Genomic DNA, 27037 nt, shown 5'->3' on the forward strand with positions numbered 1-27037 from the left:
CAAAGAATTATAAAACGGTATCCCCGCGACTACCATATAAACCGTTGTTATTTGTTAAAAACACATTCAGGATATTTGCATATTAAGTGCTAAAGGGGTCTCATCTCGCTCCCCCCCCACTAAAGTTCCTAGACACTAATTAAAAAATAACAGCTTCAATATTGGGATATTGTATCATTTATTGATATCGTCCGATTTCAATTTGTACAATGGACGTTTAGTGCTATGTGTGCAGCATATCACTTTGCTCCATGGCTTCCAAAATGTCTGCAAGTAAATTTAAAGTTTGCGTTAAGCTACACAAAATGTTCAATAGGTATTTTAATTGGTTTAAGTATAGCTGTTTGAAAACCCGAAATAACTATCACGGTATAGGGCTATAGGCCTACCTGTTTTATATTGTAAAATTTTATCACCATCCGTGTATGCTTACTGTTATCATGTATGCTTACCTTCTACAACAACCTTTTGGTTCCACCTTGTCCATCTGCGACGACGACTAAAAAACACATGCTCTGATGCAGTGGGTTCTGTGAGGACGAGGAGTCCGATGAGAAGCAGGATAAGAAGTGCTGACTTATTCATCTGCAATAAAACAATAATTATACCACTATAGCCACACAAATACCAAATCAGTTATCTCACGTTGTTTCTTTCAAACAATGGTAAAATATTGCAAAACCGAGGGCCTTTTATTTCGTTTAGCGCTGTTTGATTGTTTCCCACACGCTGTTTTCAGACGTAAAGTTTCTTCTTCTCAGTAAAAGCCACGACATGATGAATAAGCCTCATCGAATGCCATTTAGAATGTTTGTAATATACCAGGTACCAGTTGTTTATAATATTTCGTTTTAATAACTTCTCGTTACGTTTTTGGATGATTCTCCTTTTCTTTCATTCTCTGTTTTTGACAGGGAATGTTTATTAAAACATATACTGTATTGATTGTTTTTTGATTTTTGATTTCCAGTCTATATATAGTAGGGTGGGGGGAGACGGGACACCCTTAGCACATAATATCTAAATATCCTAATCGTTTTTTAACAATTAACAACGGCCTGTTGGAGTCGTGAAGATACGGTTTAAAAATTTTTTGAATGTTCTTTGTTTACTACAAAATTGGACGAGAAAATGGAATAAAAAGTTGTCCCATCTTTCCCCATCCTACTATATGACTATATGCAATATAACGATCGCACCGAAAAGAATCAACTTAACGACGCATGTATATCATTTGAAGAGAATGCGACAGTTTACCAAATACCGAAACTAAAATGAATTGAACATATATTAGGAAAACTTTTTAAAATGTTTCTGTTTTAGAAATATCTCGGTATATTTATCGGCCCATTTATTTAAAGTCTAAACTATGCAAATAAATATGCGCGACTTATTGCCAACTATTGTTTGGTATTCATGCCTAACTTAACTTACGCAACATAATACAGGGTTGATGCTTGATTGTGAGTATTTAATGTTCGCTTGGCGATAAAAGCGTTGTACTATAGTAAGTGCATTGAAATTGTTCTTTATCGAGTATAGACAGCATGTTTGAACTAACGGAATGCTTAAGCATAAAGCAATAATGAATCGATTTGTATACCTAAGTAACTGTGCCAAGGAGGCTACTGGGTGCTTGTGGGAGCCGCCTTAACAGTTGCATGTATCTTTTATGGCGTTTGGTCCCGATTTCCTTTCAGGAGTAAAATTGTATCTTCTCCATAAACGTAACACAAGAGCGACGGCACAATAAAACAAAAATCATCGAAGGACCTTTATAATGTGAAACAGAAAATCCGCGTTGCTAACAACTGTCGTTAAAGATAAAACAAGTTACATTCGTTAAAATCAACATAATAGCTGTTAGTGAAAGATTACGTTTTGTTTTAATAACTTCCCGTTAAGTTTCTGGTTAATCTGTTTTTCTTTCGTTTTGCTGTTTTCGAAAAGAACGTATTTAAACTCATATAGTTGTTTCTTTATTATCTTATAGCGTATCAAATCTGAGAAACTCTACAAAGCAAATTATTCGATGCGAGCTGCGCTGCCACAACATATCCGATTCTCGCAAAATATACGCATATTGTTGCTCGTTAATTCGTTTTTTTTTTATTAAGTTTCGATCCTAATAGCTTTAACAATCATTATTGAAATCGTATCATATATATATAGATATATGGACTGTCTTGCCTTGTCACTGACCGGAAAATCGCTGTTTTTTTTATTTACTTCCCTTTAAGTTTCACACCTGCAGTATTGTCTGAATATCTAGTATAGTACTGTGGAAAAGGATAAAATACTTTAAATAATGTCAGCTTCCGACACCCAAATCCCATAGTTCTCGATCGTGTTTTGAACAACTACAACAATGCGTTTTTAGGGTCGCGGCGTTATTATAATCCTGTAAATAATCTTTGTTTACTACCAAATGGAACGAGAAAAGTGAATGAAACCACGTCCTATCCTACCCACCCTACTACATATGATAAACTGTTTAATGTTGTTTTGCTAGCTATTAGGACAAACAACTGTTGTATAGTCCGCTCGCTCAGTTTCTTTACAATCACATTGGGACCTTCCATTTTTTGTTATTTCGTTGTATCCCATATATTCGCTTTTTTCGTTGATAAGGTCATGATAGGAGGAGATGCCATGAGTTAAAAACTGGTTGATTAAAAAGCTTTGTTGTTTCGTTTTAATTTGTGGGTTTAACCATAATAGCCGTGGGCCTGTATGGTAGTCCGAAATTATCCCTTTCTTAAACAATCGCCGCAGTATAGAATTACTGATTTGAGTAAGACACGCAGTGGAAATATGCGCAGAAAATCGGCACAGCCATCTCTCATTGGTAATAACATAGCGACAGTCATAACGTTTTGGTCGACGAACTCTGTCTCCGTTAATTTCCAGGGAGCGTGGTAATTTGGGTCTATAGCGCGTTTTTATTTTAACGCGCTAGGCCCAAAAACACTGCTCCAACAATTACTATTTCACTGACTGTCTAGCGCCACCGTCTGACTGGGCTATATAAATATTGTCCTGTCTGTGTTCTTGCTTAGTTCTTTTTGCACAGTATAAATATTGTCCTGTCTGTGGTCTAGCTTAGTTCTTTTTGCATCGCGATTTTATTGTAACTGTAGAAAATTTGATATTATGTCTTCAGCAATTAACATTATTTTGTTTGTTAGAGATTGAACATAACTGTTTTAATGTCTCTCGCTTTCTTTAACGACCTCTTTGGCAATCTGGCTGATGAATGCAACTTTCTTTATCTTCGCGTGGCCGGAAAACGACATTCGTTATCACACGGGTTTAACACTTCGTACCAGCTTACGAGTTACCATGTATGTTACTTTGTGGGTAATCATTTTTGGGGGCGAATTTTTGTTATGTGTATGGCTGATAATTTGGACAACCCATTAGTGACCACTGGGTTGGAGCAATTGCCGTTAAGTGTCTTGCCAAAAGACACATACGCCCACAACGGTACCAGCGTCAAGCCTTGAACCCATTACCTCTGGGTTACAGGCAGGCTTATTGTTGTGCTGCGGCGGCGGTTGTTTTGCGTCAGCCGGAATTTCCACAAGTGCTTATGTATGCCTTCTCAATGGAGCTTATCAGCGGTTTAACCATGGAATATTAAATAGGTACTGCACCGAACAGTTCATATATACACAACAGCCGGTGTATGTAAAAAGGCTTACATTCGGATCCTTGTCTCCTCTTTTTTGAACCCCACTTTTGGATTAACGTTGTTTGTAATGTGATTTTACTTTGAAAGAAGACTAAACGATTACAATTTAATATAAAATTTAATTTAAATATTCATTTAGGTTTAAAACCAGCAATATTTTAGAGTTATTTCTAACTGAAAGAATTTTCATATCATTTTCACATAGAAACAGTATTAAATAAATTGAATTTTGCTATGTCACAAAGCGCTATCGTTGTGAAGCTGACGTCACAGGTTAATAAAATAAGGAACTCTTCTTTTTGTTCTGTGTCAAAGGAAGACGTGTTGATACCGGTTTTCAGTTTTAGTGACTGTTGGTTGATTTATAGTTGAGGACAACATTGTAGGTAAACGGTAACATTGTGATTAAGTTGTTCGTTTTTGTGTTTAATGAAAAAAAATTTGTGTTTATTGAAAAATTAATATTACGGATATTACGTGCGTTACGGATCGGTTTTTGTGACAATTTTTTAACATTTAGGTATCATCCCTTTGTTTAAGCTTTATTTATTGAACTGATATAAGAAGCCACGGCATTTTTGAATTTCTTGTTCACAGAATTTTCTTTGAAGCAAAATGGCAGCAAAAGGAGGGTAAGTTAAAAATTAAAACAAAATTTCATTTTTAAAATTTTTCTGTTTTGTTTGTGAACAAACTATTTTAACTTACATTTATTTACAGAGACAAAGACGATAAAGATCTGGCAACTGCGATTCTCAGAACAAAGAGCAAACCGAATCGTTTGATTGTGGAAGATGCTGTAGTTGATGATAACAGCGTGGTCTCCTTATCACCAGTGTGTTAATACATTTTAAATATTTAGAAATAAAACACTACGTTTTATATTTAAAAAAAAACAATGACAAAATTTCCAAAAATGGTTACTTCAGGTTTACTTTTAAGATTCTTGCATTTTTGTTAACTTTGAAAGTAAAGGTTAACACACAGGCCCAATCATCCAGGTCTAATAAATATATGATAAAACTCCTACAAATAAATTTTGTTAGTAAATGGCCCTTAATTTGGTGGTATGTGTATTAGTATAATAACTAATAAGCACAAAGTAGTAAATTGTATTTCGAAATTCTTTCAGGCAAAAATGGAGGAACTACAGTTGTTTCGAGCCGACACTGTGTTGCTGAAGGGCAAAAAGCGAAAAGAAACCGTTTGCGTTGCTCTGTCCGATGATACAATTTCGAACGAGAAAATCCGAATTAACCGAGTGGTTCGAAATAACCTGAGAGTTCGAATTGGAGATGTTGTAAGGTGAATTTGCACAGTGTATAAATTTTCAGCATTTCTTTGTGTAGCCGTTTTCTCTAAAATAGAGGTACTAATATTAAGAAGTTTATTAAATCAACTAGCATTAATAAACTCGTAAGCATAAATGCCTGGTACAAGCTGCTTATAGAATTAAGTTTTTAACACTATTGTATTTTGTCTTACTAATTTATCTTATCACACCAGGATAAATAAGCGGTGGTAACGAACTAAAAATTATGACTAAATAAAAAATAAGTCAAAAAAGCTTAATTTTGTTGAAATTGATAAGTTTTTATTTTTTAAATTTTAATTATTATTTCTTATTGTTGCGTCAGTCATCAGTTGAAAACCTTTTTTTATGATCCGCAGCATCCATTCGTGTCCGGATGTTAAGTACGGAGTGAAGATCCATGTCCTCCCCATTGATGACAGCATAGAAGGAATCTCTGGAAACTTGTTTGAGGTTTACCTTAAACCTTACTTCCTGGAAGCTTACAGACCGGTGCAGTAAGTCATATAGTCATAAATAACTGTGTCTTTGTCTGTATACCTAACATAGTATATATTGTTCAAAGTGTAAAAAAGTTGCTATTGGTAAATGGTTAAAAAACTTCAACTTAGTAGTCATTAATGGGTTGTCCAAATCGTCAGTCAGACATAAAAAAAATAAAAAATAGTCCCAAAATTTTCACCCACAAAGTTACAAATGTGGTAACTGGTGGGCACGAGGTGTAAAAGAACACTTGTGTTATAAGGTTTTTTCCTTGCCTTGCCATGCAAAGGTAAAAAAGTTACATTGATTTAAATTTTTTTAATTATGTTATTAATCACCCACAAAGTTACAAATGTGGTAACTGGTGGGCACGAGGTGTAAAAGAACACTTGTGTTATAAGGTTTTTTCCTTGCCTCGCCATGCAAGGGTCAAAAGTTACATTCATTTATTAAAAATTGTTCAGTTTTTTTTTATAAATTTGTGTTTTAACTTTTCAGCAAAGGAGATGTTCTTCTTATAAGAGGTGGTATGAGAGCTGTGGAGTTCAAAGTAGTGGAAACAGATCCAAGTCCTTTCTGTGTGGTATCAACCGACACTACTATTCACTATGAGGGAGAAGCTATCAAGAGAGAGGTGTTTATCATTTCTGTTTAAAAAAATCTACATAGACTGTAGATAAGCACAAAATGTAAATTTAAATCAATCGTTTTAGGGTTGGGTTTGGGTATTTTTATCAATCACATAGAATATTATCAGTTGACTGGTAAAATGCTTGAAATTTTGACCAGTTTTGGGAAATAAAGTTTAAGTTGTTAACCACCAATTGGATAGCACTATTAATGAACTAATAACATTAGTGTACTGGTCAATTGCTTTGTAATCCTAAAAAAGGCTGTAAAACGCACCGTAACTAAAGAATATGGGCATATGATATGACCTAAAGAACCTCCTGGTTTTCAAAAACACAAGCACCTGTGCTTCAGTCCGTTCATGAAGTGTTTTATTTTCAGGATGAGGAGGAATCTTTAAATGAGGTTGGTTATGATGACATTGGTGGATGCAGGAAACAACTTGCACAGATCAAGGAGATGGTGGAACTTCCTCTTCGTCATCCACAACTGTTTAAAGTAATTTTTATTTTATTTTTTTTAGGTAAAATAAGTTGTTTCATTTTTTTTCATAATTTGGTCTATACAGGCTACTGTTAAAACCAGACCCCTGTGACCCCTCCTTGTATACACCCCTGACCTTATATTATGTTAAAAGTTTTCCAAAAAAATGGTTAAAAGTAATATATAACCTTTCTAATAAGTTTGTTAAAAGCAAAAGGTAACCTTATATAAGACACATAGTAATATAACACATCACTTGTAGTAAATCCCTCATAGCTTACCTGGCATGGATTAACCTACTTAAGATGAACTGTATTATAATAAACTTTAACCACTTTTAACCAGGCTATTGGTATCAAACCACCAAGGGGTATTCTGTTGTATGGTCCACCAGGCACAGGAAAAACTCTGATCGCTCGTGCTGTTGCAAATGAAACTGGTGCTTTCTTCTTTCTTATCAATGGTGAGTGGACCAGAGTGGTAACTGAATAAAATAGTTTACATAAAGTAACTGAATAAATTGTTAAAAAAACAACTAAATAAATACTTTACAAAAAAGTTGCGTAATTAAATCTTAAAATGTAAAGTGCAAGCATTTAAACTAAATGTCAAATGCAACACACTTATATTGATATATTCTTCTATTTTAAACTCTTAATTAATTTTGCCTTCAAGAATGGTTGTATATCTTGAGATATAAGATGTATACACGCTAAGATGGCCAAAATATGTACGTCTTTGTCTGTATTTATTTAAGTTTTTGAAAATCAGTAAAAATTCAACTAAAATCCTGTAACATTTCAGTTTAAGTGTGCATTAAGGATAACTTGATATTTTAACATTTTCCTGGTAGTTTGGGGACAAGTAAACTATTAAATATATACTAATTACTGCACAATTAAACATACACAAATAAAAATGCACAATTAAATCACAAATTTGTACACAATTAAATAAACACAAATTAGTACACAAAGTAAACGTACACAAATTAAACATCCAACAGTTTTAAAATGAAATTCTCTTCTAAGGTCCGGAGATCATGAGTAAGTTGGCTGGTGAGTCGGAGTCCAACCTCCGAAGAGCATTTGAAGAGGCGGAGAAGAACGCTCCTGCTATTATCTTCATTGATGAACTGGATGCTATTGCTCCCAAACGAGACAAAGTATGTATGAGTCAATAATGGTGTAATATAAATGCATTAAAATTTAATTTTGAGGTTCTGGTTTATTTTTCAGCTCCAGTTGTATTTAAAGTTTTATATTTTACGAAAATATAATATGTAGGCTTTTTCCATAAGATTATTTACACTGTATTATAAGATATAGAATTTTGTATTAAATTATGACACGATTTTTAACATTAAATTAAACAGTATATATAGATTTTTTTACAATAAAACTTATTAAATCTATCACTGTTAAAATAATTATCTTGTTGCAGACTCATGGCGAAGTGGAACGTCGAATTGTTTCTCAACTTCTAACTTTGATGGATGGTTTGAAACAGCGCGCTCATGTGGTCGTTATGGCTGCAACCAATCGCCCGAACTCCATCGATGCGGCTCTTCGTCGTTTCGGAAGATTTGATCGGGAAGTGGACATCGGGATTCCGGATGCAACTGGAAGACTTGAGATCCTCCGCATCCATACTAAGAACATGAAACTCGGAGCTGATGTAGATCTTGAACAGGTAAAGAAGATTTTTAATATTTCCGACTTTTTTTCTGTGTGTAAGGTGTTCTAGAGCAGGGCTACCTTAACTGCAGGTAACAAATTTCAGGGGTTGCAAAAGTTTATAGGCCTGTCAATTTTACACATAGCACTGCATATACTACAAACCTAAAAGGGTAGCGAAAAATTTTTGGTGACCAAGTATTTCATTTTTTAACTCAAGTTTTTTTTCAGGTTGCTGCGGAATCTCATGGTCACGTAGGAGCTGATCTCGCTGCTCTTTGTTCGGAGGCTGCCCTCCAGCAGATCCGTGGAAAGATGGACCTCATTGATCTTGAGGATGAGAATATTGATGCGGAAGTGATGAACAACCTCGCTGTTACCATGGATGACTTTAGGGTAAGTGGGAGAATTTTTTAAACGCCAAATTATTAATTTTCCTTTAAACCACAAAATCACAAATTTTCTTTTAAACACAAAATTACAATTTTTTTTATAAAAACGTCAACTAACATTTTTTTTAAAACATCAAATTACAATTTTTTTTGTGGATTTTGTTACTACATCTGTGAAAACAGACATATTGCTCTGGTGGAGCTAAATTTTGTATACAGTTTAAAAAAATCTTCGTTACTGAGGCCAGGTGACACGCCCGGGAACTGGGATTTATACTGCAGTAACTCATAAGCTAATTTACTGCTTGACAGCATCAGATAATGCATATAAACATTTTGGCTTTTGTTTGTGTGTCTCTTGTTACATGCATGCCACCACTTCCTGGTTAACTGTCAGCATTGTCTCTCCAGTTTGCGATGTCGCATAGCAATCCATCAGCACTCCGTGAAACAGTGGTTGAGGTGCCCAACATTACATGGGATGACATTGGTGGTCTTGATAGTGTAAAAACTGAACTTCAAGAACTTGTTCAGGTAAATGAAATGTAAAACTAAAAAGGTAAAGTCAGAACTTCCTACATTACTAAAGATAATTTCACTTTTTTAACCGAAACTTTTTAAAATGAAAATTATATTGTATGAATGGAATAGTTTAGTTGATTGGTTTGCATTTTAAATAATATTTCTATAAGGATAAAGTCTTATGGTGCAGCATGGGATGGGATATGGAATGTAGGCCAGGATTGGTTCTTTACCCCATTTTTTTAATAGCCCTATGCCTCTATCCAAAATTTAAAAAATTGTAAATGAAAAAAAAATCTTCACAATAACTTAAACTTGCTTAACAATTTTGAAGCTTTATAATATTTTTAATTTTCTGAATTTTTCCAACCTTGTTTTTTATCCTAACATTTCTTCTCCCCAGTACCCTGTTGAGCATCCAGAGAAGTTCCTTAAGTTTGGTATGACACCATCCAAGGGTGTGTTGTTCTATGGGCCACCAGGTTGTGGTAAAACCCTCCTTGCCAAAGCTATTGCCAACGAGTGTCAAGCTAATTTCATCTCCATCAAGGGTCCCGAGATGTTGACCATGTGGTTTGGTGAATCAGAGGCTAATGTCCGAGAAGTTTTTGATAAGGTAAGATAAGAGGTTTTGGTAAAAAGTTAATAGAAAAACAATGTGTTTCTACTTTAATGGTAAAACTAACAAAAAATAGTTTACTCCACACAACATGGAGGTTTTTCATTTTTTAAACCAAACTAAACGATTTTAAAAGGCTTTAAAAAGATAAGATTTTTACTTAGTTGATACTAACTTTAGCTGAATGTATGTTGTACTAATTCTTGAGCAAAGCATTGAAAATTAAATATTTTTTAAACCAGGCGAGACAAGCTGCTCCTTGTGTCTTATTCTTTGACGAGTTGGACTCGATCGCGAAATCCCGAGGAGGAAATGTTGGAGACGGAGGAGGAGCAGGAGATCGGGTCATCAACCAGATCCTCACTGAGATGGATGGGATGTCAAGCAAGAAGAATGGTAGGGAAAATATACTTTATTTTCTAAATATTATGGTTAAGAGGACTTAAAAAGTTATTTTATTTTGTAAAGTTTGAAAGAAATGATTCCTTTTTGTAAATCTTATGGTAAAGACTCGCCAAGATAAACTTTAAAGAATTGTTTGAATCTATAAAGTCTATTTTTATTTTCTGGTGTATTCCACTTTTGTCATATATCTCCCGTGGAACCTATTTGGAAAACATAAATTAAACCAAATTCAGGGCAATCAAACTCATTTTGTGTTGTATACCTAAAAATTCTAATGTATAACTCATGACCAGCAGAACAACAGAACAGACTTTCCTCTGAACTATAAAATCTTAAAACAACTTAAAAATCTTCCCCATTCCAGTGTTTATTATTGGAGCAACCAATCGACCCGACATCATTGATTCTGCCATCCTCCGACCTGGTCGTCTTGATCAACTCATCTACATCCCACTCCCAGATGAGAAGTCTCGCATTCAGATCCTTAGAGCTAATCTCAGAAAATCTCCTGTTTCCAAGGTAACTATTGAGAATAACATGGAACAAATAATATAGTACATGGGATTGGTTGAATAATATAGTATATGGTCATGTATGTGTAGGTTGAGATTCAATAATTTTTTGCAGTTTTTTACAAAAAATTTGGGCTGCTAGCATATTTTTGTTGTGTTTGGTACAGAATTTCTAAAATCTTATAAGGTAGTTTAATATTATACCTGAATCGATTTGTGACAAAAATGCTTTAAGACTTATAGTTTTACCCAACATAGCCTACCATGCTAAAACTCTTGTTAAATTTTCATGCCAAAAGTAAAGTAATATAATTTTTTTCTGGCACAGAAGGCTGTCAGTTGTACAGTTTGAGAAACTTTGACTAAGTTGTCAATACATGTCCTTGCTTGCAGGATGTTGACCTTAATCTGATGGCGAAAGTCACAAAAGGCTTCAGTGGAGCTGATCTCACTGAGATCTGCCAACGTGCATGTAAGTTGGCCATCCGTGAAAGCATTGAGAAAGACATTCAACGTGAGAGGGAACGTACAAGAAACGGAGAAAGCAATATGGTGGGTTAATTATAACAGAGGTGTCTAGTTTTTCTAGCATGAGGGCAAATACCAATCTATTACCTCAAATTGGTAAAAACCTAAATTGTTTCACTTTTTTAACAAGGAGTGTTTCAATACTTAGTCTAATTGTAGTAAATGCTGTTTTATTCCAATTGAGGTATCCTAAATAAAGGTTGGTAACGGGACAAAATTCTTTTCTTAAAACATGCTCTATGATAGTACACAGGGTATTAGAATAAACGCACAAATTTTATTCTAACTTGAGTCAATATGGTTTAATTCCAACTGGGAGTAACATAAATAAACTAAAAAAAAATTATTACCTTCCCCTTTTTATTGCAATTCCTCATCTCCAGGACTTTGATGAGGATGAAGAAGATTTGGTTCCAGAGATCCGACGTGATCATTTTGAGGAAGCGATGCGTTATGCTCGACGATCAGTGACCGACAAGGACATCAGGAAGTACGAGATGTTTGCACAAACATTACAACAAGCACGTGGTTTCGGAAACTTCAGGTATTATGAATTATTACTGTAGTTGTTAAAAACATTTTCAAAGAAAAAATGATTTTATAGTTGGCATACAGATAGTTCTTGGAGAGCTGAACAATTCTTTTATAAATAACAGCATTTATAAATTCTAATTTACTTCGTCACTGGGTTCTTCTTGTCTGAGTATATTTATCTTTAATAAGAACTTTCTGTACACTAGTTATAAAAATTGACTTTAGTTCTCCTTCCTGATATTTACTGAATTTCACCTTTTATATTCTGTATAGTATATGCCAAAGCCATATGTGTATGTGTATTCAAATCTTGTGACACAACAGTTAGCACTCAAAAAGTAAAACTGTTCTTTACAAAATATTTTGTACTTTACAGTTTTGGTCGTCAAGCTGGACCAAATGCTCCATCCGGTGGCCCAGCTGCTACAGGAGCAGGGGACCTCTATGAGGAGGAAGAAGATGACCTTTACAGCTGAATAACTCGAGCAGATATCATGGACCATACTTTAAATTCCGCTGCTTAAAGTACACTTTTAATTTTCAATATGTAGTTCCTATTCAGACTGCTTTTCATTTTGGGCTGCTTAGCCAAGTAATTGCGGGGTTTATTCAAAAAAACTAAAGAAAATCCGGTTGTGATCCATTTTTCTAACATTTTCACTCTGTGTAGTAAATGTGTATAAACAAGAATTGGCAAAAACGTGACGCTATTATTTCAAGTGTACTGAGTAACAAAATGCTTATTTATTTCAAAATCTGGTTCCATATTTCATATGCGAGAGCGATTCCTCAAAATTCAAATTTTGGAAAACTGTGTGTAAATAGTAGAACAAGATCTTCATGTACCAGGACCATAGGCAACCTGTGGAAAGGTTCACCATTTGTGTTGAATAAAATGTTATAAAAAGCTGTGAATATTGAATACGATTCATCTTTAGCGTATTTGCTGTATGTCAAGGTAGGAGGTAGATAGGGTAGGCCAAGCTAAACTCTTAAGGGTGTATTGTAGAAAGCGGTAGCTGATGAGCTTCAGAATAACGGGTATATGGACTGAAGTTTGTACACATGTTGACATTGCCTGGTGAAGATATCTTTAGTAGGCCATGAGGTTGATTACTTTTATCAACTCTAGTACATATATGATATATATCCTTCACTGCGTAAAACGCGCGAATTCTCGCTGTGCTAAGCAAAAGCGCATTTGTTTAGCATGCTAAGAAAAAGGTAACGAGCATCTCTCTTTATACTAGACAGTCGTACACAGACGTTGCGGTAGCCCATAGTACAGCGAACTCGTGTCCGTCGTGTACGTTCACAATGGGGTATTGGCGGTTTCTTCAAGGAGTATGCACGAATTAAAGCATCTTGCCAGTTGAAAACTTACGGTTGTTTTTTTTTAGTTAAAATGTAGGTGGTTAGTTTATTGAAAGTTAACGTAATTCTTTACTCAGTCGTATGCTTATCTATCTGATAGCTCAAAGTAGGACAGAATGAGTTACGATGGCTGGGAAGCAGATGAAGTGGACGAAAGCATGTTGATGCATGGCCGGGGACAAGACGTAATGTATGACTATGATGGTTATGAAGATTATGCAGACCAACATGGTGATCTCATGTATGGATCAGAAATACAGGATCCTCAAGAACTGATTGAATATCGCATGGAAACTCATGACATAAAGTTAGAGCTGTCTCATTTGGCATCAAATTGTGTAACATCTGTACTGTCAAGCAGTATTAGCCAGCTTAAAGTTCTGCTTATATCGTGTGTTATTTTGCGCCTTGCGATTTGCCTTTTTCAGTACCTAAATATTGAGTCCCGACCTTTTTACAAAATGATTTTGCACATGTTGTCATGTAGCCTTGGTATATTTGTTCTGTACGATTTGTTCGAAGACGTTTACCAAGTTATGGGATGGGTGACATTTGGATTGGTGACTGTGTCCTATATTTGCATCTGGGGTTTTTATAACAGCTCCTACAGTAGCAGTGCAATAACAGGGTTTGTAGCTGTTTCTGGCATACTTTTTGGAGAGTTTTATTACTCCAACCCAAAGATGTGGAATCGAATACGCGGTGTAGTGCTGCTCATGTGCATGAAAGTGATTTCTGTGGCAGTAGATTACAGAAGTGGCAAAATGGCTGGGAGTTTACCTTCGGTTTTGGAATATTGCGCATATTGCTTACACCCTGGTTCAGTTATATTCGGCCCATGGCTCTCTTTGCAGGAATTTCGAGAATCAATTCTTGTAAGGCGGCTAAATAATGTAGATTTCTTTTGGTGCATTATCAAAAATAGTATTTCAGGTATGATTTGCCTTGTGCTATGTATGTGTGTGATTCCCCATCTATTCATGGATCCATTGGAACCACAGCTGCCCCTCATTTTACCTGTTGTGGCAGGTCCATGGTTGCTAGCATACAAATCTGCTGTTTCCTTTCATTTCAGCCATTACTACGTCTGCTATATTGCTACCCTGACAAGTCAGCTTGCTGGTACAGGCATCGCAAAAGTCTCTTCAAAAAAGTTTAAAGATGAACAAGATAATCAGAGTCAAAATCGAAAAGATAAAAACAAAAATGGTAAACCAGAAGAAATATACTCTTGGTCAAATTTTGTGATCACAAGACCACTGGATATTGAAATTCCTCGCTCAATGTTAGATGTTGTTGTAGCGTGGAATATTCCAATGAGTAAATGGTTAAAATATTATGTTTTTGACACAACCCGGTTTTTGGGCAATTTCAGTGCCTTACTGTTTTCCTATGCTGCCAGTGCAATTCTTCATGGATTAAACTTGCACTTGGCTGCCATTCTTCTTACTCTATGCTTATACACATACATTGAAAATGCATTACGACTAAAATTGTCAAAAATTTTCAACTGTAATGCAATTCAATCAAGACCGCCACGAAAAGTCACCAGTCCTATTCCTATATGGGCAAGACTGTTTAATTTCATGTGGATCCTCATTAACCTCATGCACCTCGCCTATCTCGGCACTGCCAATATATTTCAAGACGAAGAAGATGAACATGGAATTCATGGATACAGCATCACACACACATTAAAAAAGTGGGGTCAGCTGGGATTTACAAGTCATATATTTGCTGCAGCGTGTTTATTGTTTAACTGGTTTATATAGTCATGTTAACAAATTTGTAAATTTGACATCATTTTAGACCTATTATAACTTAAATCATGATATTTTTGCAATCAAATTTTATAGCCTGCTCAATTTTTTATGGACAGTACCAGTATCACCTCAACACTAAAGCTGCTAAGTGCTAACGTTTAACTATTTGTGCTTTTTGGTGGTAGCTTGCTTATTTTCTTTCTGCTCCTTTTTTCTTATCATGTTTCTTTGCTTCGGTGCACCCTTTTTAAGCTAATCTCTAATCACTACCCTATAATGCCTTTGCACTGTTTTTGCTATAAAATTAATCATTTAAGTCTGTTATCAGTATTACATCCTTTCTTTTCTGAAATATGAAATAGCTAAATGCTTTTGTTTTGTAGATCAGATAGGCTGATTCCATTACATAGGACTTAGGTTACAATATTGATATCTTTGTATAATCCATCCACTATGGCATCTGCTCTTGAACCGCTGGTCAATCGAATTGTTTCAATTGTTACCGCAGATGGTAGAATGATCGTTGGGACGCTCAAAGGCTTCGACCAAACTGTCAACCTAATCTTGGACGAGAGTCATGAGCGAGTGTTCTCCTCCTCCCATGGAGTGGAGCAAGTGATGTTGGGACTTTACATCATCAGAGGAGACAATGTTGCAGTAGTTGGAGAGGTTGATGATACCACTGATGCTGCGTTGGACTTGGAAAATATGAAAGCGGCGCCGTTGAACCCTGTACTACATTAGTACCTTGTTCTTTCTAGTTTTTACAACACATAGGCAAAGTTCTTCTATAAAAAGTTGCCTTTTTGAACAATGAATTCAGGAAAGTGGATCACATTATATAGTCTGACTAGTGCATTAAAAGTTTACATTTTACTTACTGACTATTTCTATTAAGGTTCAGTTTGTGCTGCTCAATTACGTTTCAATTTATTTTCCCCATTTGTTAAAATGAGTCCAACATCACATGTGTTTTATACCATTATGAACTGCCATTAGTGTAACATAATTTTTTTACTTTTTTATGGTAGGCAAATTGAATGTAGAAATGGCAGGTGGAGATTATCCTGATGTCTCCATGCTTAAGGAACTGGCCAGGGAGCAGCTGACCATTCTCCTTGGCAATTTCTATGGAAAAAAGGACCTGGTCATTGATCCTGGCCTCATGACGCCCCTTGACCGATTGACTGGTGTACAGTTTCTTAAACACAAAGGCGTGGACAAGATATTTAAGTTGGAACACAAGGAAATACTTGGTGGTTGTGACCAGAGGGTTTATATTGTGAGACCGCAAGTAAAGTCAATGAGGAATATTGCAGCACATATTCATTCTGACAAAAGAGCAGGTTTGGTTTAATTTAATAGTATATAACTATAGGCTTGTCCCTACTTTACCTTAGTGTGTGTAGACTTATTTTAAGTGCAAAAGTTTGCATGATTGTTGTTTTTGATGTTACAATATTATGGCATATGAGTTTACCCAATGGTAGACACTGTTTTGATAATTTATTTATACATTTTTTTAACTTTTTATAATGTTTGAAAATTTGAAATTATGTTTATGACTTATTTCAGTATTTTACCACCTTATTACAGGAAAACTTCGAAAATATCGAATTTTAATGGTTCCACGTCGACTGCATGTGTGTGAGATGATTCTTGAACAAGAAGGAGTTTATGGATCCGTACAAATCGAAGATCTGCACATCGGACTCATTCCCATTGACTCGGATATTATTTCTCTAGAAAACCCACAGCTGCTGGATTCATTTTTCATGGTAAAATATGAAGCGTAACATATTTTCCGTGATACCTACTTACCAGGTCTTGCATTCTGTTATTTATAATAACTGTGGCGGCGATGGAGTCCAGGACAATCTTTTCATGCACTGCTTACATGAACTGAGTACATAAGCACTAAGCAGCCTAGTTGTTGGGGTAATAGGCCAAAGTTGGCTTAAATCGCCATTGCCAAGGACCTCACCCACATTGAATAGAATCTGTTTGAAATATATAACTGATTCAAATATCTTTTTATTCTTTGATGTGTTACAATGTGTTACAACCTTCTTTTTCATCTAGGAAGGTGACTACACATGGCTTCACACTGTAGCTCGTACCATTGTAAACCTGCAGTCCACATTTGGTACTATACCTAATGTTTACGGACAAGGTCATGCTGCTAAAATTGTTGAAACTCTTGTTCAAACCCTCACTTCTGAGCTGGGAGAGAAAAAGTCTCCTCTCCAACATAAGATCGGGCACATTGTGCTCCTTGATAGAGATGTGGATTATGTCACTCCACTATGCTCACAGGTATCTTGAATTATTATTATTGTGATGATAAGAAGTTAAATATGTTTTTATACTTTGTTGCAACATATTTTTGTAAGCTATAAAATTAGATTTTAAAAAGCAAAAAATTGAGTTTTGCATTTAAATTGCAGCAAGCCCAAAAAATCTTTCAAGAATAATGGAACCATTTTTTTTATATTCATTCATTTGTATGCTTTGTTGCTTTTGTTTTTTTTTCATGCTTTTTACTTGCTATTTCTCAATATACACTTATTGTAACAAGCTTCAGGTCAGTGGCATTGAACAAATTATGAACATGCCTAAATTGCTTCCCATTTAAGGTAATGACATCTGTTGTTAAGGTGCCTTTAACTTGCATTTTTTCCAGGTTACATATGAGGGACTTCTTGATGACATATTTGAAATAAAATGTGGAGCTATTGAATTTGGACCTGAGGTTACTGGAACTGAGAAAGTTGCCAAGACAATGCTTAATTCTGAAGATGCCATATTTAGCCAGATAAGAAACAGGTATATATATATAATATACTATACCTGTATAATTTAAACAGCACTGAAATGGTAAGTTTTGGGTGGTTTTAAAGGCTATTTGAATAACAGGCTGACGATGCCATTTAGGAGAAATATATTTCTGTTATATTATGCTTTTGTTGGCGTCTATTACGTATTTTGTGGCATTAGATCCTGACTGTGTTTCATTACACAATAATCGTCCTACTCTATAAGTACCAGATCAGGTTTAGATTCGTGGCATTTATTACAGATACATTTTTACCTCTTGTTTTTATATGTACTGTTTTTAGTTTATTTTGTTTAATTCCAAATTTTTTAAAGGCATTTTACTGGAGTGTTCAAATACTTGAGTAGTAGGGCAAAAGAAATCCAAGCAAACTATGACAAGAGGCATAACATGGAGCTACAGGAATTAAAAGTAATCCTAAAGCTATTTGCATTTTACTGTATATTTAGTTAATGTATTGCTAATCCTATTATGCAGGCCGCAGCTATTGTTTTGTTAGTATTAGGGATAAGTTGCTTTAAGTCTCATTTACTTAATAGAGCTTAATTTTGCTTGGATAATATCTGAATTCTGAACAAACATAGATTAACTCATTGACCTAATGCACACTAACGGGTTGTCTGAACAGTTTTATAGGTAACATGAACAACAAAAAAAGTTATTCTTGTCATAAATTTAGATTGTTTTATTTCAGCAGTTTGTAACCGTATAATCCTCTAGTGGTTAAATTGCTGAAGCACTTCTGCGACTTTTTTAATAAAATTTGACATTTTGCAGAGTTTTTGGAGTAGTTTAATTAATAGCACCAACAAACTATTTTTGCCAAAGAGCCAAATTAGGCTTAAACCCTACACCCCCTAAGCTGCCACACTATTGAATAGAAGGCAGTGTTTTAACTTCAATACTTTTTTAGAACTTTGTGTCAGAGGAACTGAAGGGGTTGAAACAGGAGCACCGTTCATTGACTCTCCATATTGGTGCAAGTGAAGTGATCATGAAACATAAGACAAAGGGTTCGCTCAAGCGTGGAGATCTTCAAGATATTCTTGGAGTCGAACACAGTAGGTTGTGTGGAATAAGTAAATCAGCTACCTTAATGTTATGATATTACGTTAGGTCCCCATTCATTTACATTTCTTTGTTATAGCGCTACCAGGCGGGATTGGATAAGTAAGTGTTACATTGCCAAATGACATTGACCGAGATTTTTCGTTTAACATTATTACATTTTACAGCAAAATGTTAGGATATATTTTGTGCGCTATCCTTGGTTTTCATTTAATAAACGGCCAAAAGTCGCAACACTTAACATGATTTTTTAGTTTAACATTTAGCATTATTCATATTTTATATAGAGCAAATACTAGCAGGGGCAAAAGAAAGTAAAGTCCTATATATTTTGAGATATAATGTTTCGCCATTACTTGGCATCATTAGTTTCTTGATAAAATTGATGCACAAGAATTGTCCGACAACCCCACTGTCAGATCACGGTTAAACTTCCAAATATATATCATAGATATCTTTCATGTAGTGTTGACTTTATCAGCTATTCCATTCATTATTACATATAGTAGTGTGGGGGAAGATGAGGTACCATTAGCACATAATATCCAAATATTCTGATGTGTTTGACACATTTACCAATGGTCTGTGGGAGTTTTGAGAATACGCTTTTATAATTTTTTGAATGTTCTTTGTTTTCTACCAAATAGAACGAAAAAAGTAGAAGAAAAATGTGTCAACTCTTCCCTGACTATTATGACTAATCCAAACAATTCTGTGTATTTTTAGATCTTTTGGAAGGTTCAGATTTTCGCCAGTGTGTTTCTTATATAGAAGAATGCATTCATCGTCAGTATGACATGCTTTTAACTCTGCGACTCCTTTGCCTGCTCTCTTGTACCACTAGTGGCTTGTTGGCTAAAGATTATCAAAGCCTTAAACTGAAATTTTTGCACAGCTATGGTTTCGAACACATGATAACATTTTTCAACTTGAAAAAGGTAAAACCCCAATAACCATATATATATATATATATATATATATTATAAACATTTACTAATTTCATGTTACAAATGTCTTTATACAGTTATACACTATCCCATTTATTATGAATGAATGAATTATTGAATATAACTTGTTTATCCTCGCGTAGGTGGGCAATGATAGTTGTTTAAACACTATTGTTCTGTTTCACACACCTCATGCCACATAGGAATTACGAACTTACGACGTTTGTAACATGATAACTATAATCACTACCATTGCATATTACAATTTAACTCAACAACAGCTTCTTATTACATTATTTTTTTCAGGCTGGACTTTTAACAGAAGCTGTCACTGGCAAAGAAGTTGCTCCATCCTCCATTGAATCCAATCTTAACAAGCTGGCTGACAGTAGAGGTGTTGGCTCTGCAGTCTCCTATGTAACCAGTTCTCTTGCTGCCCTACAAAAGAAAGATTGGTTCAGGACAGTCAGCAAGAAATTGAGCCTCATTCCTAAAGCAGGGGTGGAATGTAACCTACAAAATCCAAATGACATGTCATATGTATTTGGAGGTGCTTATACCCCTTTAACTTGCAGGTTAGACATACCAAATATAGTACAAAGCCTTAATTGTGATGATCTGGAAAAATTTCTTAGACTTCATTTTTAAATGATATATTGTGATAATAATTGTGACTACTATTTCAATATAAACCCATATGAAATATATGAATGACAGCCCATATGAAATATATGACTTTCATTTCGAAAGTTTCAGTTAATAAACTAAAGGAAGTTTTACTTTTAACTTCTAAAATCTTTTGGGCCGTCACCTACTATATAGTGGGGTGGGGAAAGATGGGACACCTTTGGAACATAATGTTCAATATCCTGAATCCCGATCATGTTTTAAACAATTAACATTGGTCTATAAGAGTCCTAGGGATACGGTTTTTATAATTATTTGAATGTTTTCCATTTACAACCGAATAGGAGGAGAAAATAGAATAAATAGGTGTCACATCCTGCCCCACCCAACTATATTTATATTGAAACTGACCCGAAAACCTCTGTTTTATGCACCTTTGTGATTACTATTGCTTTGCATTTGCAGGTTAGTGGAACAAGCTATCCAGCGTCAAGGTTGGGGAGGTCTTGAAGATGTTTTGCGTCATTTGCCGGGCACTAACTTTGAAAAAATTGAAGCTCGTTCTGCCAAAGGGGGAAAATCAACAGTTGGAAGTGCTGCATCAAAAGTGGTGCTGGTTTACTTTATTGGAGGTGTTACGTATTCTGAAATTGCTGCTCTCCGATTTCTTGGCAGGCAAAAAGGGTATAGAATAATCATTGCAACCACTGCTATTATTAATGGTAGCCGAATGCTTCGTTCTTTTGTTGAGACAGTTAAATAGACTTTATTTTTATTTATATCTGGTTTAAAATATTGGAAATTGTGTAAGCAGTCGGAAAAATGGTGTTTTAATGAAACATGAACTCAAACTCTAATTGAGATGTTGGTTCGAAGATTGGCCAACAGTCAATTTCTCATTATGTGCTGGGCCCAAGCTGCAGATGCTGAATTTGACTGTGACTCCAATATTGTTCTTTGGATTACTGACTTTTGGTTGCGCTACACTAATGTGTTTCACCTACTAACAAGCGGTTCTCTATTTTTATTTATTGATATGTCGTATGCATGCACTTATGGCCATAATATACATTAAAAAGCTCCAATCATGTGCTTGTGTCCAATACTGTGTCACTGGTGCCGAAATCCCACTAGAAAATTAGACAGCTACCGGTGTAAAGACAGTAGGTTTAAGCATAACCTATAAATGTATATAAGGATATGGTTTAAGCCTAACTATAATTGAAAGCATAGTCCGACGGACTACGGTTTAAGCGTAGTAGCCTGAAAGTAACTTTCGTTACAAAAAAGTGCAAAACTTTAAAGTATAAGGCAATTCAGGTTTGTCGCAATACATGATAAACATTCATACGTCCCGTAAAAATGAATCATAACTTGTACGGCATGACAATACAACACCAACGAATTTTGTGACCGCTTTAGTAAAACGAAAGGAGAAAGGATAATCCGCAAGAAAAAAGCAACGCTCTTCCAAGCCTGATTGATGTCTCGTCAGTCACCATTTGCAGCGATGAGCGAAAGACTAAGGGGTTGCCCGGCAGCCACGAGCTCTAACCACGTATCGTAGTGTTGCAGCTATTTTGAGGGATTACAGAATGCAGACAGCTCGTTTAAACCAGAAAACCGCTATTTAGCTTGTTGTATTTAAAACTGTGTAGCCGGACACGAGTATTATCCATAGTAGTTGTTGTGCTTTGTACATCGTAACCTTGTGTATATAATAGTATATTAGTATATATAGCACGTTAAGTTATCGGCTTTTAATTGTTTCTCTACATTAAGGAATTAGTACCATTTTGAACAAAATACCACACTGTAATAGTAAAGCTAGCCACAAATTTAGCCGTTTTTGCCCAGTGGACTATAGTTGATGTATAAGAAGATTTGAAAATGAAATTCCGGTGACCAAATCAAGCCTTCTCTTATTTGGAGTTACTACTTCCAAAGTATCTGCTTCACTGTAGAAGCACACAGTGTGTGTATATTAAAAATAGACTTTTAAAATGGATAAAAGAACTTCAAATGTGGCAACAGTTGCTGTGTTCAAACTGATATTCTGTCTTGGTCTCATTGAAATTTCATTTTCTATAGATGATTCTATAAATGTACCAGCAGGTGAAAATATTCTTTTAACTATTTTGTTGAAATATTGATTTACTTGGAAAGTTAAATGATAAAACATCCTACAGTTTTTAATATGGCAATATTTATTACTTTTCAAAACTGTGATTAGATATTAAAAAGTATATTAATGCACCATGCAATGCTTTATATATATATGTATATATATTTACTTTTAATGTCATAGGTTACAGTATGTGTTGTGCACATACGCAGTTAGAAATAATGTACAGTTCATCTTTGTTTTATTTCTGTATATTATTATATAAATAAAATTCTACATTACAGAATTAAAACAATAGTTCTACGCTGAACAATATATAGGCCTATGTATTCAAAAAACTAATTCCTTTTGTAATTTCTTGCAGAGTACGAGCATTGTACATGCAGTTGGTCAGAATGGATGAACTCAGATACACCCAACGACGATGGCAGTGAAATAGAGACATTTAATGAACAAAGAAAAAACGGCTACAGTTTTTGTAAAAGCCCAGTGGATATTCAATGTTATAACTTAGCGCTTGGTAGAACTATCACAAAAGAAGATACAGCTGCAGGACAGTGTTCTGTAGATTTTGGATACAGCTGTAATTTCCTTTGTGACGACTATAAGATTCGAGTTGCATGTTGTTACTGCCCACCTCCTGTAATTGGTAAGAACTATGTCTACTAATTTTTATTTATATTGTTTATATAGCCTACTTTGGGCTCAGTCTACATTTTGTTTTAGTTGGTAGGCTTGAAAAGAACTATGTATTCTTATATTATTTATATCCCATGAGCTTCCTTTTTCAGTAGGTAGAATATTGTTATGCAGATTTTTTTGCTGTGATGGTTTATATATACATATATAAAGGTGCTTGACTAGTTGAGTTTTAATTGTTTTTTTATAAAGTTTGAAAGAACTGTTTAAACTAATCATTTTTTTAATTTGGCTGTATAATAATTATTGTTTGATCAGTAATATTAATCATTATTTGTTCATGCTATCTTTAGACAGTTTAATATATATAAGCTACAAGAATGCTTACTTCATTTAGAAAGTTAGAAATCAATTTAATGTCGTAAACATAGTAATGCATTGTATCTGTATGCCATGATTCGTTTCCTATTACTAGACAGTCTTCTACCCAATAATTAGCCCCAGGCAAAAATGCCAGGCATTGTTCAGGATTTTATATTCGTAAACATTCAATTACGTTATTTCAGATTAGCATAGCTGTAAGCAATTTAGCAATTCATTGAGTTAGTTGATTAGTTCAATTTTTTGTTTGCATAGTGCCTCTGTTGTTTGGCATGCATTCATGTTTAGTCTGTGATTTAATCATTGCATGGTAAAATCCACGCGTATGGCTTTTAACTGCAAGTGTGCAAAAGTCGCTGCCAACCCTGGCCTATAAAACGCAGAATAATTAGTAGATTTCGCTATCGTTGCGCTTTCCATCAAACGCGTATGACGGGCGTTAAAAAAATGAGATAAAAGAGTGATGTACTGACCCATGCCCTTTGGTGTTGACACATTCAAAAATCGGTGTTGCGCCTACACATGGTCACTCACTATGTTCGCCAAACATTGGCTTTAAAACGGAAACACTGTCCATCGCGCAAGTCAGCTGCAATGCTGTTCATTCCGGTCAATTCCCGGAGGTCTTATCATGAATCACAAGCAATGACACCAAAGATTAAAATACCACGCAACCCCGTGTCATTACGTCATCGCATCACTTTGATCGGCCATCCCCGAATCCTGTGGCGATCGGAATTCACCGTGTTTGCTTTTTTATCGTAATTCGTAAATCCGTGGGCGGATTCCCTAAGGGTTATTGGCTTCGTTCAATTTTAAATTTTAAAATAAACAATATAACAGAATCTGGTACCTTCTACTCAACGATAAACTTAACTTTAGTTTCTTAGTACAATACAGTACCTCGGTAACGTTAATCATTACCATCACATAATAACTCCCACTGTGTAACGTGAACTCCGTAATAAATCAACACAGTTACAGTTTGTCGCCAATGTGAGTGACGTCAGATCCTTAACGCAACTTTCAAAGCGTAATTATGAATGAAAAACAACGGTCTTGTTTTTATAGTGAACATTTTAAGTTCGCTTAGGTGAACTGTTAATCCCAGCATAATCCTTTTTAAACAAGCTGGTTCTTGTTACTTCATATCGTTGGCGTTTGATTAAATAAGTATCGGCTGGGATTTAACTTATATTACTTCCGGTATTGCCGTGTTTAACGTACTTGGATAAAGCACAGTTGAATTATCACATTTTTTATTGTAATTAACGTTCCTTCACGTCGTAGATGCTGTGAGTGAGAATAAAACCGCCACGTTTACATTACACCAATGAGGATGTGTTCTCGCACCAATACGCTGGTGTTAAATAGGTGACCTCTATCACAGCAAGCGCTTTGTTTTTACTGCTCGACGAAAAGCGACTTGACTGCGAATTTTGCGGCGGGCGGATGTATCGCTTTTCGCACGACGAACCGTTTTGTTTCGTAACAATGTGTTGCTCGTCACGCATGGATCGTTCGACGAAGTACAATAGAACGCAACCGCAATGGTGGGCGGATGGTCTGAAACTCCACGTCCAAGTCCCAAATCTCCTTTTATGCCGAATCAGCGTTGGATGAGGCTTAGTCATAGCTCGAACAATGACCCGTGATGTCGCAACCTAAGCTAGCCAAGCTTATCTCCCTTAACCGGCATGTAATCCCCAGTAGAAGGTCTCGCGCAATTAATCATTCGGGCTGCTAATTATCGCGTAATCTGAAGAACAAACCACGTGATACCTCCCAATCCACGTTCAATTTCACGGATAACTGCGCCATTATCGATACTCTTAGCTAGCTTCACTATCGACCGTATGAACAATAGGTTTAGCCCGATCGCTCCACAAACAAAATGTACAGCGCGTTAAAGCCTCTGTCCACCATTGTATATAACGCGTTAGCACCCACGCCCGAGAGTTTCGTTTCAGCAATCGTGTTTTATATCACCCTTAGCTTGAGGCTTGAGTTCACCATTGCTGTACAACTTGAACTCCCAATGCTCAAGCTGAGTTAGATTTATTGAGTATGCCACCCTTTCAAGGCCTTTCAAGGGCTGTTGTAACAAAGGATGCTGACGCGAGCTGAGTCTCAGTGTGATGATTGTGTAACGAAAATAGAGTTTCTTTTATTTCCACTACGCATGTGACTGCCAACCAAAAGAATCGTAAACCGTTTATTTCTTTCATCGTAGGTTTTATACCCGTTATAAAATGTTTCTGGTCCTACAAACGTGTTCCAATGCCTACTTACTGTTTTGTGCCATTTTCGTCTTATTAAACAAGGTTAATCCGCGAAAAAAAGCCAGTCAAAACTACAGTCAGTTCTTATTTGTTCGATCCTTCAATTGTAGGTCGTGCTGAAGAAACTGCTTCTCGTGTATTGAGGAGGAGTGGGTTTTGTTTGTTTAACAACACTCCTCTCCTTTTCTTTGTTTCTTTCTTTATCTTTGTGGTCCCGGCGAAAGTGTACTTTGCTAAGGATTACATTTTAACACTGCTTATTATAGTCTGGCCAAATGATTGTTAACTTCGTATGGTATTAACTTCGAAATAAATTGAATATGCTTTAACCTCAAACCACCTCATATCCGCCGTAGACACCATTGTAAACGAAAATAACTCAAAACAAGATTCAGCAAATGTCTATTTTTAGTGATTTTTCGTATGTGAAACAATAAATACCAACGAAAGACTTTGTGCACACAAGTCTATAGCTTTTAATACACTTAACAATTTCATGCATGTGCATGGATATTGTACTTAGTTCCCTAGTGGTCCGCCACCCATTAGAAATGATGTAATGTGTAACACGAGCTTGTGTGACGACGAAACCCTTCAGCTGTGCGACTTCAACGACCCTTCCCCTTAAATCCGAACGAAATTCCAAAATTCAGAATTAATACAAAACGGACCGAAGCGCTTTGCTTGCATAACAGAACACTCCTGACGAAATGCGGCTTGTAAATTTTTCATGAGGTAGTTCCGCCAACTTTTTTTGGTAGAATCAAGACAAGCAACGTCCTTAATTTCAAGTCCTGTAGTTTTAACTTTTATAACGTCAGTTTAGCTGTTAAATTGTTTAGGTATTGGATTTTTTTTCTTAAACCATTTTTTCATCACATCTTAACTACATAAACGGTCACAGGATTTTAGTTTCAGAATTCCGGCAAATACAAGCGTAATATTAGTTCCTTTTGCCTAGGATTGTTTTTCTATATCTATAATTGATAAGTCTGTTCCATTTCATTGAGTTGTAAAAATCCTGTTTGAATTTTCTGCTTTTAAGCTCGTTTTATTCAATTTAACTAGCTTGTTTTACGAGTCTGTGTTAACACATAGGGATAAAATAAGTTATGGCCAATTTATATCGCCATTACCCACTTGACGCTACATCGTAATAAAACATGTTTCATGTCGCAACAGCTGACTACAGCACTTGTTCTACG

General features: G+C 35.5%; 5 protein-coding genes and 1 long non-coding RNA gene across 7 annotated transcripts in view; 5 read left to right on the plus strand and 1 right to left on the minus strand.

The window, feature by feature from the left end:
* Nucleotides 1-159: 159 nt before the first annotated feature.
* On the minus strand, nucleotides 160-19481 carry LOC104265723. Its single transcript, XR_001974724.1, has 4 exons — nucleotides 19472-19481; nucleotides 15675-15680; nucleotides 453-585; nucleotides 160-267 (listed from the first exon to the last, which is right to left on the minus strand). It is a non-coding gene; the product is annotated as an uncharacterized LOC104265723 (long non-coding RNA).
* LOC100187157 (transitional endoplasmic reticulum ATPase) lies at nucleotides 4188-12705 on the plus strand. Its single transcript, XM_002121463.5, has 17 exons — nucleotides 4188-4326; nucleotides 4415-4529; nucleotides 4827-4999; nucleotides 5366-5503; nucleotides 5988-6123; nucleotides 6501-6617; nucleotides 6948-7065; nucleotides 7634-7767; nucleotides 8046-8294; nucleotides 8510-8674; nucleotides 9082-9204; nucleotides 9596-9808; nucleotides 10054-10207; nucleotides 10581-10735; nucleotides 11122-11280; nucleotides 11640-11800; nucleotides 12167-12705. Exons 1-17 carry the CDS (start codon nucleotides 4310-4312, stop codon nucleotides 12264-12266), a joined length of 2427 nt encoding a protein of 808 aa, XP_002121499.1. The 5' UTR covers nucleotides 4188-4309; the 3' UTR covers nucleotides 12267-12705.
* LOC100184764 (protein-serine O-palmitoleoyltransferase porcupine) lies at nucleotides 13183-15307 on the plus strand. Its single transcript, XM_002122147.5, has one exon. It carries the CDS (start codon nucleotides 13281-13283, stop codon nucleotides 14934-14936), a length of 1656 nt encoding a protein of 551 aa, XP_002122183.1. The 5' UTR covers nucleotides 13183-13280; the 3' UTR covers nucleotides 14937-15307.
* LOC100182395 (U6 snRNA-associated Sm-like protein LSm8) lies at nucleotides 15295-15958 on the plus strand. Its single transcript, XM_002121961.4, has one exon. The coding sequence runs from the start codon at nucleotides 15381-15383 to the stop codon at nucleotides 15669-15671; it is 291 nt and encodes a 96-aa protein (XP_002121997.1). The 5' UTR covers nucleotides 15295-15380; the 3' UTR covers nucleotides 15672-15958.
* Nucleotides 15935-21495, plus strand: LOC100180059 (vacuolar protein sorting-associated protein 33B). Its single transcript, XM_002123095.5, has 9 exons — nucleotides 15935-16273; nucleotides 16524-16705; nucleotides 17010-17243; nucleotides 17611-17753; nucleotides 18078-18174; nucleotides 18677-18824; nucleotides 19558-19769; nucleotides 20085-20353; nucleotides 20871-21495. The coding sequence occupies exons 1-9, from the start codon at nucleotides 15952-15954 to the stop codon at nucleotides 21166-21168; spliced, it is 1905 nt and encodes a 634-aa protein (XP_002123131.2). The 5' UTR covers nucleotides 15935-15951; the 3' UTR covers nucleotides 21169-21495.
* Nucleotides 21496-22169: 674 nt separating this feature from the next.
* Nucleotides 22170-27037, plus strand: part of LOC100185528 (sushi, von Willebrand factor type A, EGF and pentraxin domain-containing protein 1-like) — a 42270-nt gene continuing 37402 nt past the window's right edge. For both annotated transcript variants that reach the window (XM_018811895.2, XM_026834673.1), the window contains exons 1-2: nucleotides 22170-22520; nucleotides 22895-23179. In XM_018811895.2, the coding sequence (XP_018667440.1) occupies nucleotides 22409-22520; nucleotides 22895-23179 (397 nt within the window). In that variant the 5' untranslated portion in view covers nucleotides 22170-22408. The remainder of the gene's footprint in view (nucleotides 22521-22894; nucleotides 23180-27037) is intronic.

The sequence above is a fragment of the Ciona intestinalis genome, chromosome 5 (genome assembly GCF_000224145.3).
Source record: "Ciona intestinalis chromosome 5, KH, whole genome shotgun sequence".
NCBI classification, from domain to species: domain Eukaryota; kingdom Metazoa; phylum Chordata; class Ascidiacea; order Phlebobranchia; family Cionidae; genus Ciona; species Ciona intestinalis.